Source organism: Pseudorca crassidens, chromosome 21, assembly GCF_039906515.1.
Source record: "Pseudorca crassidens isolate mPseCra1 chromosome 21, mPseCra1.hap1, whole genome shotgun sequence".
NCBI classification, from domain to species: domain Eukaryota; kingdom Metazoa; phylum Chordata; class Mammalia; order Artiodactyla; family Delphinidae; genus Pseudorca; species Pseudorca crassidens.
The window spans coordinates 10488232-10502325 of NC_090316.1; the positions used below are offsets into that span (position 1 = coordinate 10488232).

Sequence of the window (14094 nt, forward strand, 5' to 3'; positions counted from 1 at the left end):
GGAAAAAAAAGTAAATTTCTTTTTTTTTTTTTTTTTTACCATTTTTACTCGAAAAATTCTATTATCCTTATATTTCTAAATTATATTTCCTTTCCTGTATGTTGCTCTTTGCCCCCACCATGTACAGTATCTTGTAGATCTTTCCTCTATCAGAACCTACAGACGTGCTTCACTTCTTTTTACACGTGTCTAAGCCCATTGCCAGGCTGTATAATGGTGTAACTCGTTCACTATTTCTGTCTTATTTGGTTGTTCTCTTACCCTTTTAGAGTCTGGCTCTTGCACAAACCACTGTTTCCTCTTGAAGACTGGTCTCAAACACTCCATTAGTAGTAATGTTCTTTTTCTTATTCTTTTCCACTGCTCTGCAGTAGAAACACAAGAATAGCCAACCCTCCCTCTAGGGGAAAGAAAAAGTCCCTTAAATTTGATTCTCCTAACATCTCTTTTCTTATTGTTTAGGAACTACCCTTCCTTCTCAAAGTTCTATAAAAGATCTTTAAAGCTCAGTTCTTGGCCCCTCTTGCTCATCTAATCGGATCATCACTCACACGCAGACAGCGCTAACTATTCCTCCGATGACAAACAGTCTCAAACCAAGATCTCCTGCCTCATCGCGTATGTGAAGACCTCATCCAACATTTCCTCCGGCTCGATGGATAATACCATCACGCAACTATGTGTTGCGCTAACATCTCAAATTTGTCATCTGACTGATGAATTCACCATTCTTATCTCTTCAGATACTTTCTTTTCTTGAATTCCCTTTCTCTAGTAATGACATCACCAGAGACCAGGCTTGAGACGGAGAGTCATCTTTCCTCTTCTTTCCATCGACCCCTTCCCCAGACCACTGACACGCCTTACTGATCGGATCCCCAGTGCCTCTCACATCTCTGTTTCAACAGGAGGCACCCACATTGCACAGTCTCATCTTACCTGGTACCGAGGCCCCAGTCTTCGTTCACTCTGAACCACTTTACACATGGATTACTCTCTCCAAACACGGTTCTGGCACTGACCTTTCAATAACTCTCTAGTAGGTGTTGAGTTCACTCCAACAGGGACTTTCCTTACAGCTCAAGACACTTTCTGCTCTGCCCCATTCTATTTTTCAACTGCTTTTGCCCATTTCTCATCCATAGGGACCCTACTCTTTGGCTAAATCTGGCTACAGGCATAACTCAAAGATACCACTACAATAAAGCAAATATCGTAATAAAGCGAGTCACACAAATTGTTTGCTTTTCCAGTTAAAAGTTATGTTTACACTATACTGTAGTCTGTTAAGCGTGCAATAGTATTATGTCTGAACAAAACAATGGATATACCTTAACTAGAAAATACTTTATTGCTAAAACATGGTAGCCATCATCTGACAACACAAGGTGGCCACAAACCTTCAATTTGTAAAAAGAAAAAAAAAAATAAAGCAGTATCTGCGAAGCTCAAGAAAGCAAAACACAATAAAATGAGGTCTGCCCATATCCACTTTTTTCAAGTAGAACTTGTACTTCAGTAGACTTCTTTTTGTTCAGACTTTTTGCTTTCACTGAAAGGCTCTCTCCTCTAATATTTGTTTTAATTCTAACCGTCCTTCCAAGATTGACAGTAAAGATAATCTATTCTATAAAAAATATTTCTTTTAATTAATTAATCAATTAACTAATTTATTTATTTTTGGCTGTGTTGGGTCTTTGTTGCCGCAAGCGGGCTTTCTCTAGTTGCGGTGAGTGGTGGCTACTCTTCGTTGCGGTGCGCGGGCTTCTCATTGCAGTGGCTTCTCTTATCAAGGAGCACGGGCTCTAGGCGCACGGGCTTCAGTAGTTGTGGCTCGCGGGCTCTAGAGCGCAGGCTCAGTAGTTGTGGTGCATGGGCTTAGTTGCTCCGCGGCATGTGGGACCTTCCCGGACCAGGGCTCGAACCCGTGTCCCCTGCATTGGCAGGCGGATTCTCAACCACTGTGCCACCAGGGAAGCCCCAAAAATATTTCTTGATAATGCATATTCACGTGTTTTATTCTTCCTTCTAAGTTGCCAGATCAAGCAAATACAAATATGACATAGTTAAATTTGACTTTCAGATCAAGAATGAATAACTTTAGTAGAAGTATTTCTCATGCCATATTTGGGACATGCTTATGCTAAAATGTATTCAATGTTGATCTGAAATTCAAATGTAACTAAGGGTTCTGTATTTTATCTGGTAAGTCTACCTTCAGACTGCAAAAAGAACTGTGTTTTTTCCCGTCAGATACGAAGACCAAGGTAAAATGAGAAATAGAGTCAAAAAGCAGGATTTGAACTCCTGTCCTTGAGAAAATGACTTCACTTTCATTTTCTGTTCTGGAAATTAAAGATATAAACTCTAACTGAATACACTAACACGTGGAAAGATGGGGCCTGTGAATTCACATTTTTAGCGAGTGCCCTGGGTTCCTCTGATGCTGATGAACATTTTGGTCCGTTACTTATTCACTGTGTCTGTGCTTAGTTCCGAAGTATTGAATGAACGAAATCCCATCACGTCCAGTAAGGTCAATGATATTCTTGAAAATGGTAATAAGAAAAGGTATACACTTACAATGGAATAAAAATTAGGTAATAAAAAGATTGAAAGTAGTAAGAAAATGATAAATGTTGCACATATGCATGGGTTGAATTGATTCGCAGTAGGAGTGATTCTGAAGGACAAAGCAAGTCACGCAATTTGTGGGAAGTGCTGTTTATGTAATGGAAAATAATCAGCAGGAGATGAAGAAAAATGCTGGGTAAAATAGAAAAAAAATGTGCTTTACATCATGGCTAGAAGATTAGCACTGATGCCAGTTGCCTCATGTTAGTTTAGAAGAATCTAGAAGTCTATTGAGAACTTAAAGATATTATGGTTCAAAGTCGCAGATCGTTCTATGGGTTCAAGGTACCATTCAGGTCTACACAGCCTGAAAGAGAATGGTCCAAATTACCAGTGCAGACTGTGCATCTTCTGAGGAGTTCCCTAACCCTATGAGGATCATAAAGAATGTGTATTCCCAGAACCCACATCGTTCCACTATGGATGAAAGCAGTGCACTTGGGGAAAAGACGTAGAATGGAGCGTTAGTAAGGAGACGAGAAATACCTAATTTTCAGACGTAAGGACACATTTGGGTCATTCTTTGATAGAAATGATTCTGGGAAGCAGCCAGGTTGGACTTTAACCTAGCATCTGGCACAGAAGAGATGATTATTAAAAACTACCTGGCACAGAATAGATGATTATTAAAAACTATCTCCTTACTTCCCCCTCTTCTCAAATCCTTGATTATCTTCTACCTTGTATTGAAGTTGTGGGGAAGAAGCCTTTCTTACTGTTTCCTTCACACTTCACCGGGCCAGGGCTATTTATATAGAATAATTGTGCAATAAATATCTACTACATGAATGAGTTAAAATAAATATAAAGAAGCAAAGTCTTTATTTTCACCTTAACAATAAAAGGCTCCGTGCAGAGTTAGCAGGAAGATGTAAGACCATAATAACAAGTATGAATTGAACATCTAATACATGCTAGGCACAGTGGTAAACGCCACAAGCATAAGGGTGAACAAGATCCTATACCATCTACCAGATGGCAGGAATTATGTCTAGCAGAGAGGGAATCCAGCCTGGGATAAAGGCAATGAACATATGGTGTAGAAATAGGGAAACTGCTTGATACGGAGCCAATTACAGGAGTAACTAACTCAGACTTGGGGGCTGGGGGGAAGATGGTGAATGCTTTGCAGAAGTGAGACCCAAGCCAAAACTTGGAGGAAGGACAAATTCAACAGGTTAAGATTAGGGGGAGAGAAAGTTTTCTGGCAGAAGTAACAGAACGTATAAGGAACTTTATGCCAACATGGGCCCAGGGTATTCAGACAACGAAGAATCTTTGTTTGGCTGAAGAATACGAGAAACGGTGAGAGGGTAGGAAGGAAAATACCTAATGGTTCAGGGGCTTGAGAGAAGCTGATACGCTTAAGAAAAGCCATCTCAGACCAGATCACAAACATTAAGTACTTTGGACTTTATCTTAAAAATAATGGTCAGCTAACGAAAAGGCTTGAACACAGAGGTCATGAGACCAGAACTGATGTTTTCAAAAGATCAGATAAATTGATGTCGGCCAAGATTGGATATAGGAAGCAATGGTAGAAATCCTGGTTAGGAAGAAAGGTGGCCTGAACTTTAAAACATTTTTGTCTGGGACACCCTTTTCTTTTCACTTGGTTTTTCTCTTACTACAACTGGCTGTTACTTTTCTGTCTCCTCTGCAGTGACTTCTGACCTTCTCTACATCTAAATGTTGATGTCCTCCAGCGCTGAGTCCTCAGATACCTTCTCTGTTCACACTCATTATTCGGTGATCTCATTCAGCCTAATGGCTTTAAGTATCATCTGGACAGTGACAAGCCCCAGATTTATGTCACCAGCCAGGACTCTCCTCTGACCTCCAGACTCATATATTCAGCTGCCTGTTTAACCTCTCCATTTAGATGTTTAAGAAGTATCTCAAATCTAGCATTTATAAGACTGGACCCTTGAGTCTCCCTCCAGATGTGCTAAACCAAGTTCTCCTCAGATCGGTGACGGCAAGTCCATCCTTCTAGCTGCGTAGCCCAAATTCTGGAATCATCCCTAATGCTTTTCCTTCTCTCAAACTCTATATCCAATCCACCGGCAAATCCTTTTGACTCTGCCTTCAAAAGATATCTATCATGGATTATGGCCCGTTGCTACAATTTCCAATGCATTCTGTCTGGCCCAAGCCACAGTCATCTTGAATCTAGGTTATTATAATAGCCTGGGTATTGTAACAGCCTAGATTATTTTAATAGATTATTGTTACAATAGATCATTGTAACAGATTTTCTTGCTTCTGCTCTGGTTCCCTGTATGTTTACACTCAACACAGCAGGTAGAGTTTATCCTTGAAACTATTCACTATGAATAAACACCCTCAATGGCTTTCCATCTCGCTCACATGAAAGGTCAAAGTCGTTACAATGGCCTATGATACACGTGGCAGCTTTTCCCGGTGCCCCACTTCTTTGACCTGAGCTATTATGACTCTTCCCTTTGCCGCTCTGCTCCAGATACCTGCCCTAATTGTTCCTCGGATACAAGCTCCCACCACACAGCCTTGGCATCCTGCTGTCCCCTTGGCCTGGAATGTTCTCCTCTCAGATATCTAGAATGTTTGTCCTTGTTTTCTTTCAGGTCTCTTCTTAAATGTGATTTTATTAGAGACCTTCTCTGAACACCTTATACAAAAAAGCAACACTCCCTCCATCCCCGCCTGAGCCCCTCATCCTGCTTTATTCCTCTTCACAACACGTCACCACCTCCACAGCACTGAGCACTCTTATTTTCTGGTTTTTTCCATCTCCCCTCACTGTAAGCTTTGTGGGAGCAGAAACTGTATCTGTCTGGCTCAAGTGTTGATTCTCCACCACCTAGAACATGTCCTAACCGATGGGAAGCACTTGATGAATAGCTGCAGAATGAAAGGAGGGATGATTGCGCAAGAGGGAAAATGGAGAAAGTCAGTGAACTTGATCTATGTAGGTGGCAGAACGGTTAGACGGTAGTGATTCATTGGATACTGAGCTGGAGAAGGGAGAGGAAAAAGACAGGGGTCTAGGAGGCTGTCCAAGTGTGGGACCCAGCTGAGTTAAAGGCATAGTATTCACTGAACTAGAGAAGATGGGAAGAGGCCTGGGTTAAAAACAGGGACAGAAAAGGACACATTCAATTTTGAAAAAGCTGAGATTCAGGTTATTGGGAGACATTCAACTGGCGAAGTCCTGGAGGTAACTGACTCTAGAACGATTAATGGGATTCGTGTGTAGCGTGCGTTTCTACTAGTCACAAAACAACTACGTGGAAAGGAGATGGAGAAAGAATATGTTCTGAGTTATTTTCTAGGGGGAAGCTGAAGCCTTTTCATCCCTAAGGTGCACTTACTGAAGCAGTCGCTCCTTGGGGACTCACAGCCCCTCAGATAGCCTCATCCCCAAGCCCCCAGGAGTCTGTCTGCACATGACCATCCATCTTTCAGCCTGACTCTGGGGTACATGTTTGCCATTCAGAACCCACTATATTTTACTGCACTTCCTGACATTGTTACACAACATTTATTGAAAGCACATTTGCTGGTAATGAAGTTTCTATTAACTATGATTAAATCTCCTAAAACACCTGAAGATAATTTAAGACGTGCAGAAGCAGAAAATGAAACATTCGGTTTAGTACATTAGGAAACGTAATTGATTAAATTATCTCATTTACAATAAGTGCTTTCAGGAGCGATGCTGTGCACACATTTTCCCCCGTTTGTCATTAAGATTTGCCAACAGGCATCTTAAGATTTCACTTTCTTTTCACACCTCCCCGCAACTCAAAGCCGGATCCTCAGCCCGCCTCACACGGACCTGCCCGGGAGGCTCCGAGGGATGGTTTCCATCCAACCAGCCTGGCAGAGGCTCATGTGCACAGCTATATATAGGAACAGGTTGCTTCTCAATTATCTTCATAATTGACTTTGATTTTGCATCAGTGATGATTCACGGAATTTTCAGCGAAGCCCCTCTCTTTCAACGAACCACCGCAGCCCGCCTTCATATAACGCACTCCTAACCGTGCAGCCTCCAGAACCCGGAGCCGATGCCTCTGGGAGCCTTTTGCAATCACATCGATTCTGTTAAGGTTTTATTTTTAGGAAATCACAAATTAAAACAGTTTAAGCGATTCCGTGGCAGTATCCAGCAATTAAGCATGGTGTAGAGGAGCGAGAACCCCAAGCAAAACCTCATTCACGAGTCCCCGAGGACCTGAACTAGCCACGGTGGGGCTTATGGCTGGAATGTACCCAAATCTGTACCCAAATTAGAATGGCACAGGACTCACAAACTAAGCGTGAAATTAATGTTCAAAAAACACACATGCATTTCTGAGGAACTCTCCCATTGGCCGCCACATGGATACCCATAATCTTGCTCGGGCGGCACACGGGGGCCAGCGGAGGGTGAGGGCTCTGTGACCAGGAAGCCCTGGGGGACCACTTACTCCAGCAGTCCCTCTGAGGCCTTGGCCCAGACACAAGCCGAACACTCAGTGCCCCCTTTTCTCCTCCACCCTCACATGCGTGCGCACACGCACACCCCCCCATCAGGCTTCCCCACCTTCAGTCTTCCCATGAGTTCCAAATCCAGCATGCATGACTCCGGAGGGCTACTGCCTAAGTCCCAATAACGACTTTATGGGCAGCAGACAGCAGGGAAAACAAGAAGGTTTGTTTCTGTTGTTCTGTAAAGTTCTCAGGCTCCAGAAGTTATGGCATCTTTCTATCTCAAGCCTGCCTGAAGCAACATCTGAAGTATGAACATCACAGCTTTACTGCATCTTTCTCTCATGTCACCTGACCCCCATCCCAAGGCACCGATTTCTGTCTATTTTCACAGGGTCTTAATTCTTTCAAAGAAGGTGGTTAATCGAAGCTGTTAACTCTCCCATGCTATTTGAATTTTAATACCCTAGGATTTAAAAGATCAAAAGCCATTCATTTTCCACCAAAATAGGAGATACTGGTCAAGAACGTCTTTCACAAGCTTACAAACCAAACTGGCTAGGGAGCTGTCTCTTTCTACCATTGCTAAGAGCTGCAATGCAGATGCCCTTCTATATGGACTCTGACGTCTATATGATACCGTGGTATAGTTTACACATTTCTGAGAATCATTGGGGGAACATATTAAAATGTAGATTCTCAGGAGCTGCCCCTGCACTGGGTGTTCAAATTAATTTGTTCTATTCTGAGGGGGGGCATATTTAACAAGCTCCCACCATAACTCAAGATTCTGATGCATGTGGTCGCTTATCTAAGTTTCGAGAACTTTTTTTTTTTTTTTTTTTTTTTTTGCAGTACGCGGGCCTCTCACTGTTGTGGCCTCTCCCGTTGTGGAGCACAGGCTCCGGACGCGCAGGCTCAGCGGCCATGGCTCACGGGCCTACTTGCTCCACGGCATGTGGCATCTTCCCGGACCCGGGCACGAACCCGTGTCCCCTGCATCGGCAGGCGGACTCTCAACCACTGCGCCACAAGGGAAGCCCCTCGAGAACTATTTTTCTAAGAAACATAGTTCTCAATCCAAGCTGCACATGGAAATCACCTGAGGAGCTTTTAATACTAGGGATTCCTGTGTTCTGAATCCCCTCTTCCCATTTTGATTTCACTGGGGTACAGCCTGGGAATTGGGATTTAGAGACGGCCTCCGGTGGCCCTCAGTTTCAGCCGGGGCTGAGCACCCTGGGGTTGAACGCCGAGCTGCCAATCATTCAAGCTGTGCTCCGTCCCCCAGATCTACTGGATGCGTAAGATGGAGAGAATGCAAAGGCCTCTCCAGGAAGCAAGCCAGGGGACAGAGACCTCGAGCCAGCACCCACCCAGCAGGTTCAATTCCTGGCCTTTTCACTGTGGAATACTGGTTCTTCGTCTACCCAGTTGCCATGGATTTCAGGGTTCTTCTCTTAGGCGCCCCCTGCCCCTTCCTAGGTGGAGAGTCTTGTAATCAGGCTATTGCCCAAGGCTGCTCTCATGAAAGCCTGTACTGACAAATAGTTATTAATTTTAATGAGATAAATCTCCTCAGAAATAAGAGTCCTAGATGACATTTGCAGGTAAATGGACTGCTCTCGGCAGGCGGAATCAAGAGGAGAGATTTACTTTTACTCTGAAGGAGGGGAGGGGGTGTGCATATTTCCGTTCCATTTAAACCTCTGATATGTGACTCCAAACCCAATGAGAAGCCCCCCGAAAGCCCTGGATCTTTCGAAGGAACTTCAATTCTCTTTGGCTCCTAAACAAATACAACAGCAAAAATATGAGAATAAGTGATATTCACAAGAGGAAGAATAACTTACTTTGGGGTTTTATTTCATGAAGAGGTTTTTTATCTAAAAGAAAGAAAGAGAAAAAAAGAAAGTTGCATTTAATAATTTACACGGAACAGATATATTTCCTATATCCCTTTACGTCTACCTCCATAAAGGAAACATTTTCTCTCTTTCTGCAGACAATACGGGTTATGTTATTCATATTTATCCTTTTCATTCTAATTTTTAAAATTTTTCTCTTTTGCAATATTTTTCTAGGATGACTGCTTCATTCCTTCAAAAAAAAAAATCCCTCAGGCTTACTGGTTTCTTTCTCTTGCATCTGTTAGATTCTTATCGGCATGATGAGAGCAGTGAGCTTGCCGCCTGTCCGTTTTTTATACACAGCCAGAAGACTGCTCAGGTAAGGGATGCTATTTCACTCTACATGATGATAGAAAAATGAACCATGAATAAATATTTAAAGGGATCCTGCATTGGTTTGCAGTTATCACGGTCTGGATAAAATGTTCCAAACTCTGCTTTTCTTCCGTTCTCGTTGGGTATAGGTGCTACGGTATTGTGAGCGTGTTGAAGGTTTATTTTGAAGAAATCACACTTTTTTGTTTCAGATCTTGATCATCTGTTAAAATGTGGATGATCTCTCTTAATGGAAAGGTGTCCTTTTTAATCATGCTATTGAGAAGGGCAGCGGTCAGATGAGATGGATACAGAGAAAAGACACTTGGTCTTTTCGAAAGCAAGTCAGACATTCTTATCCATTCTCTTCATGGCTGGCCGTTCATCCACCATCCCCTGCCATCTTTCATCACCTAATATTTTGCAATCATCTTGCAAATCACTTGGAGACGTGGTGCCTGTGGCTTGCTTTGTCTTACACCACAGTCCCTCCACTAACCTTTTCTCCTGCCCCTGGTCCCATCCCAGGCCAACACAACTCCACCACCACGCAGAAACCTGGGAAGACCAGGTCTGACACCGTGTCAAATTCCAGAGGATTTGCAGGGTGCACCATCCCTGTCATTCGCGGCTTCTTAGGGTGTAGATGGAACAGTCTGACTACAAGCACGGGGGCTGTTGCTAAGCATTCACAGACTCCCATAAGGCAGGGGACCTTGAAAAGTCACCTTGTGTAGCCTCCTTCCTCTCTTTGCCTGAAGGCGAGCCAAGCGGGGTGAGATCCTGTCATTTTGGATTATGTTTTTAACTGAAGCAAATCTCGCACAGTACACATTTGAGAACTTCATAAACATTACCTGGCTGACTGCACCGTAACCCCTCCCAGGCAGACAGACACAGCTAGGTTCCGAATCCCTCACGGAATATCTCTTAGCCTAACCCACTCCCTGCACTTAATACTGATTTTGACAGAAAACCCTTGCCGTGTGCTTCAGATACAACTCTTGTGTGTTCTGCCATCTGATTTGTGATGGAAGTAGCTTATAAAAGTTGTGTGTAGATCACACTTTTGCAAAGGGGCCACCATTGTTTTTTTTTTACAATGAGGGGAAGTTAACAGGCAAAGGGTAATATCTGACAAATCTTTCTTTAAAAAAGAAATCCTCATAAAAGAGAATAATGTGTTCAAGTTGATAGGATCATATTCAGATTCTTACAGTCAGGTTTCTTAAAACCAAACCCTTGCATTTCCCTTACTGCACAGATTCAATGCCATACTAGTTTCCTTAGAGCAGGTGGTCCCGCCCGAAGTCCAGATGCTAATGCACTGAAGAACTAGAACAAAACGACTTTGGTGGTTTCAACCCGACTTCAGTTTTTGCTGATCGTATGCTCTAAGCATTGGCATGGGCAGAGCCATGCTGGCAGGCCAAGGCTAAGACATCTGAGAGTGATGCATTGCTAGGACAACACAAAGAGACATGCAGAACATCTGTTTAGAACTCTGGCTGAGCTTAACAATATTTTCTTCCTTCTAAACCACAGGAACGAAGATTATGCCAGGTAGCAAAATGAAACTCCATTAAAAACAGGTGAGACGTATAACTACCCCTCAGAAAAACAAATCGAATATAGCCAAGATGTGAAAAAAACTGGGGTAGTAGAGTTCTACCCGGTACAGCTCTGAAAAAAAGACAGAGTGAACGGAGCTGAAAATCCCAGGGCTAAAGTCCCCAGATAGAGGGCGGGGGCCACATGGAGGCACAGAGCAGCAGAAGAGAGCATCCTCCGCTCTGACCTGATGACACCCAGCTCCGGCGTCGTCATTACTGACACAGATTAGTGCAGACTCTCAGGATCAGAAATGGATTTAAATCTTGGATCGTCTTCATCTATCTCTGTGACCTCAGTGTTCCCCACAGTAAAATGGGAATAAAAATGGCCTTGAAGCTTGGTCCCGGGGGGTTAAACATGATAACCATGAAGTCATGCAGCCTCAGGCTAGCACATGTTCAGCCATCAATACATAGCAGCTGATGAATAAAAACTTGAACATGTTATGAATATGATCATCATACTTGTTCAGAGGACAACAGTGACTCACGTGCTACTGCGTGGAGACAAGGCACAGCTCCAAATCGGAAATTCTAGGGAATTTCAGGGGTCCTTGAACGGGAGTTAAGAAACATGTGCCTAATCCTGTCCTCTGCTTGCTGACACCAAGGGCAAGTCGAAACTTCCCTTTCCTGCCATGTAAAGAAGACCCCTGTGCTACCCTGCTTTCACGCCTATAAATCTTTAGAGTAACTACCAAAGACATTCCACAGAAATCCACCTGAAATGAATTCTGAAAGCAGAGTCAAAATTATTCAAAGGGCCGCTCCTCTACCATCGCGTGTGTTATGCTGAGATCCAGCACGTGTGTTAACCTGCGTCGTCTCACGGAAAAGGCTGGAAGTCTCTGGTGCCCAAGAGCTTTAGTCCCCTGGCATCGGCATCAACATTGGGTTCTGCTGTACTTTGTGAAAAGCAGTATCTTGTCAGCAAGCTGCTCTCATGGACCATTTTGCCCAGCTTGAAATGTCTGATTAGAGATTGTTCTACCGTGAGCTCAAGAGAGGGCTACCACCAACCTCGCTATGTTTTGCAAGAATGGCCCACCCACAGTTCACGTTCTTTTATTGTGTGCATAATCATTTTCTCACAAGGCTCAGGGCCATGCAGTCACTGGCCTTGGTCAACCAAATCCTCTCTGTTTTACTTTTACCTCTCTCCAAGGCCATGTTCAAATGGCCCCTTAGTAAATTAATCCATTAGGGCCATGGTTCTTCACATGGGCTGCATATTCAAATGACCTGGGGAGCTTTTTTTTAAAAAAAAAATACCCATGCTTAGGTCCCTGTCCAAGAACTCCTAATAGGGGTTTGTGTTTTTGTGATTACTGAGGGCACCGCCACTTCCTGGCAACAAATCTGGGTTCTGTGTACTCAACTCCAGTTCCTCTCTGCCTCCCAAGAGGCTTTGGGGTAGCTGGAGTGTACAGAAGGGCCCATTTTCTCTTGCAGGAAGAGAAATGTAATTCTGAGCCAGTGGCGGCTGAGCTGTAGTTTGGGAAAATCACAAGTTTTCGCAGGGTCTAACTTATACACCAAGAGGTACCTTCTGGGTAAATAGAAATTGATGGTAATTATAACTCAGTCCTATAGTGATTTTGTGTATTTACAGGCTAAAGATGTGCAAGTGTTTTTTAAATTTTATTTTTAATAGTGTTCTAAATTGTGTTTCTTTAAAAAATCATTTTTATTATTTACACTTACCATATCAAAAAAAATACAGATAAGTGCAAACCACCCCCCATAATTCCACCACCAAGAGATAACCACTATTATGTTGTTATATATACAAGTCTAGGCTTTTTTCCTCTGTGATTTTATATACATATAAGGTTACGTGCACACATATATGCTTACACACATATTAGCAGGAAACTACATGAAATTGACAGTAATTGATCATTTTTACCTACAAAAACATGGAATTGTCTTTTATATACTATTCGGCAATCTGCTTTTGTCTCAGTGCTGTATTGCAAATATTGCTTTGTGTCTGCCGTGCGTGTGGTGAGTGTGTGCATAGAGGTATATATGCTTATATATGAGGCAAGGGAAGAGAAGGGGGGGAGAGAGAGAGAGAGACAGAGGCAGAGAGAGAGAGAGAGAGAGAGAGAGGGAGGGAGGGAGGGAGAGGGAGAGAGAGGACAATCTACCTTTTTTTTTTTTTTTTTGCGGTACGCGGGCCTCTCACTGTTGTGGCCTCTCCCCTTGTGGAGCACAGGCTCCGGACGCGCAGGCTCAGCGGCCATGGCTCACGGGCCCAGCCGCTCCGCGGCACGTGGGATCTTCCCGGACCAGGGCACGCACCCGTGTCCCCTGCATCGGCAGGCGGACTCTCAACCACTGCGCCACCAGGGAAGCCCACAACCTACGTTTTTATTTTTGGTGGTGATTCATTTCTTTTCCACCTTTCTTTAAATTTTGACTTCCTTTTTATATGGCATGCTCCCAAAGCATTTCCATTGTTCTTAGAAGCTATTTATGGCTGCATTCCTACCTTCCCACCCACCCTCATCCAGCCTTATCCTTTCTCTGCCAGGGAAAAACTGTGGCCAGCTGCATGCAGCCCACATCCCACGGATCTGAGTGAGCCAGAATAAGGAGAGATGACACATGTGTAAGGCGAACGAGCTGACAACTACAGTACAGAAACGTTGCAAGATGACACATGTGGATGGATGGATTCAATCTCCAACCCACAGACTGGGCAAGGGGCTGCCCTCAAAACCCGTGCCTTGCGATTATTTGAAATCGGCTTCTATGGGTTTTGGATGCCACAAATATACGTTTCTTGAGACCCAGGCATCAAGCCACTCCGTGTGGACTAAATGCCCACCAGGACAGTAGCCGGAACAGCTCTCTCCTGCCGGGCAGCAGTTGACACACGTCATTAGAGTTCACGATCGCCCTTCTTTTCACTAAACCAGACACGTCCCATGTTTTCATCTCCAAAGACCATTTTCATTATTTCCTTCTTCATAGATCATATGCTTTGGAACCTTTTTCACCTCCCCCCAAAAGATATGTCTTGAATATGTTTTATTTACCCTCCACAGTCTTTGTAATCACAAATTATTTAGGAGCTGATTCTGAACTGTGTGGCAGATTCAGTCTTCTCTGCCCATTCTCTCTGGCTAGTTCCTTGTTTGCTGGAAGAATGCTCTAGC

General features: G+C 43.6%; 1 protein-coding gene across 2 annotated transcripts in view; it reads right to left on the reverse strand.

Moving 5' to 3' along the window:
• The window catches only part of UNC5D (unc-5 netrin receptor D), a 591371-nt gene that overhangs the window by 91889 nt on the left and 485388 nt on the right, over positions 1–14094 (reverse strand). For both annotated transcript variants that reach the window (XM_067721525.1, XM_067721526.1), the window contains exon 8: positions 8943–8975. In XM_067721525.1, the coding sequence (XP_067577626.1) occupies positions 8943–8975 (33 nt within the window). The remainder of the gene's footprint in view (positions 1–8942; positions 8976–14094) is intronic.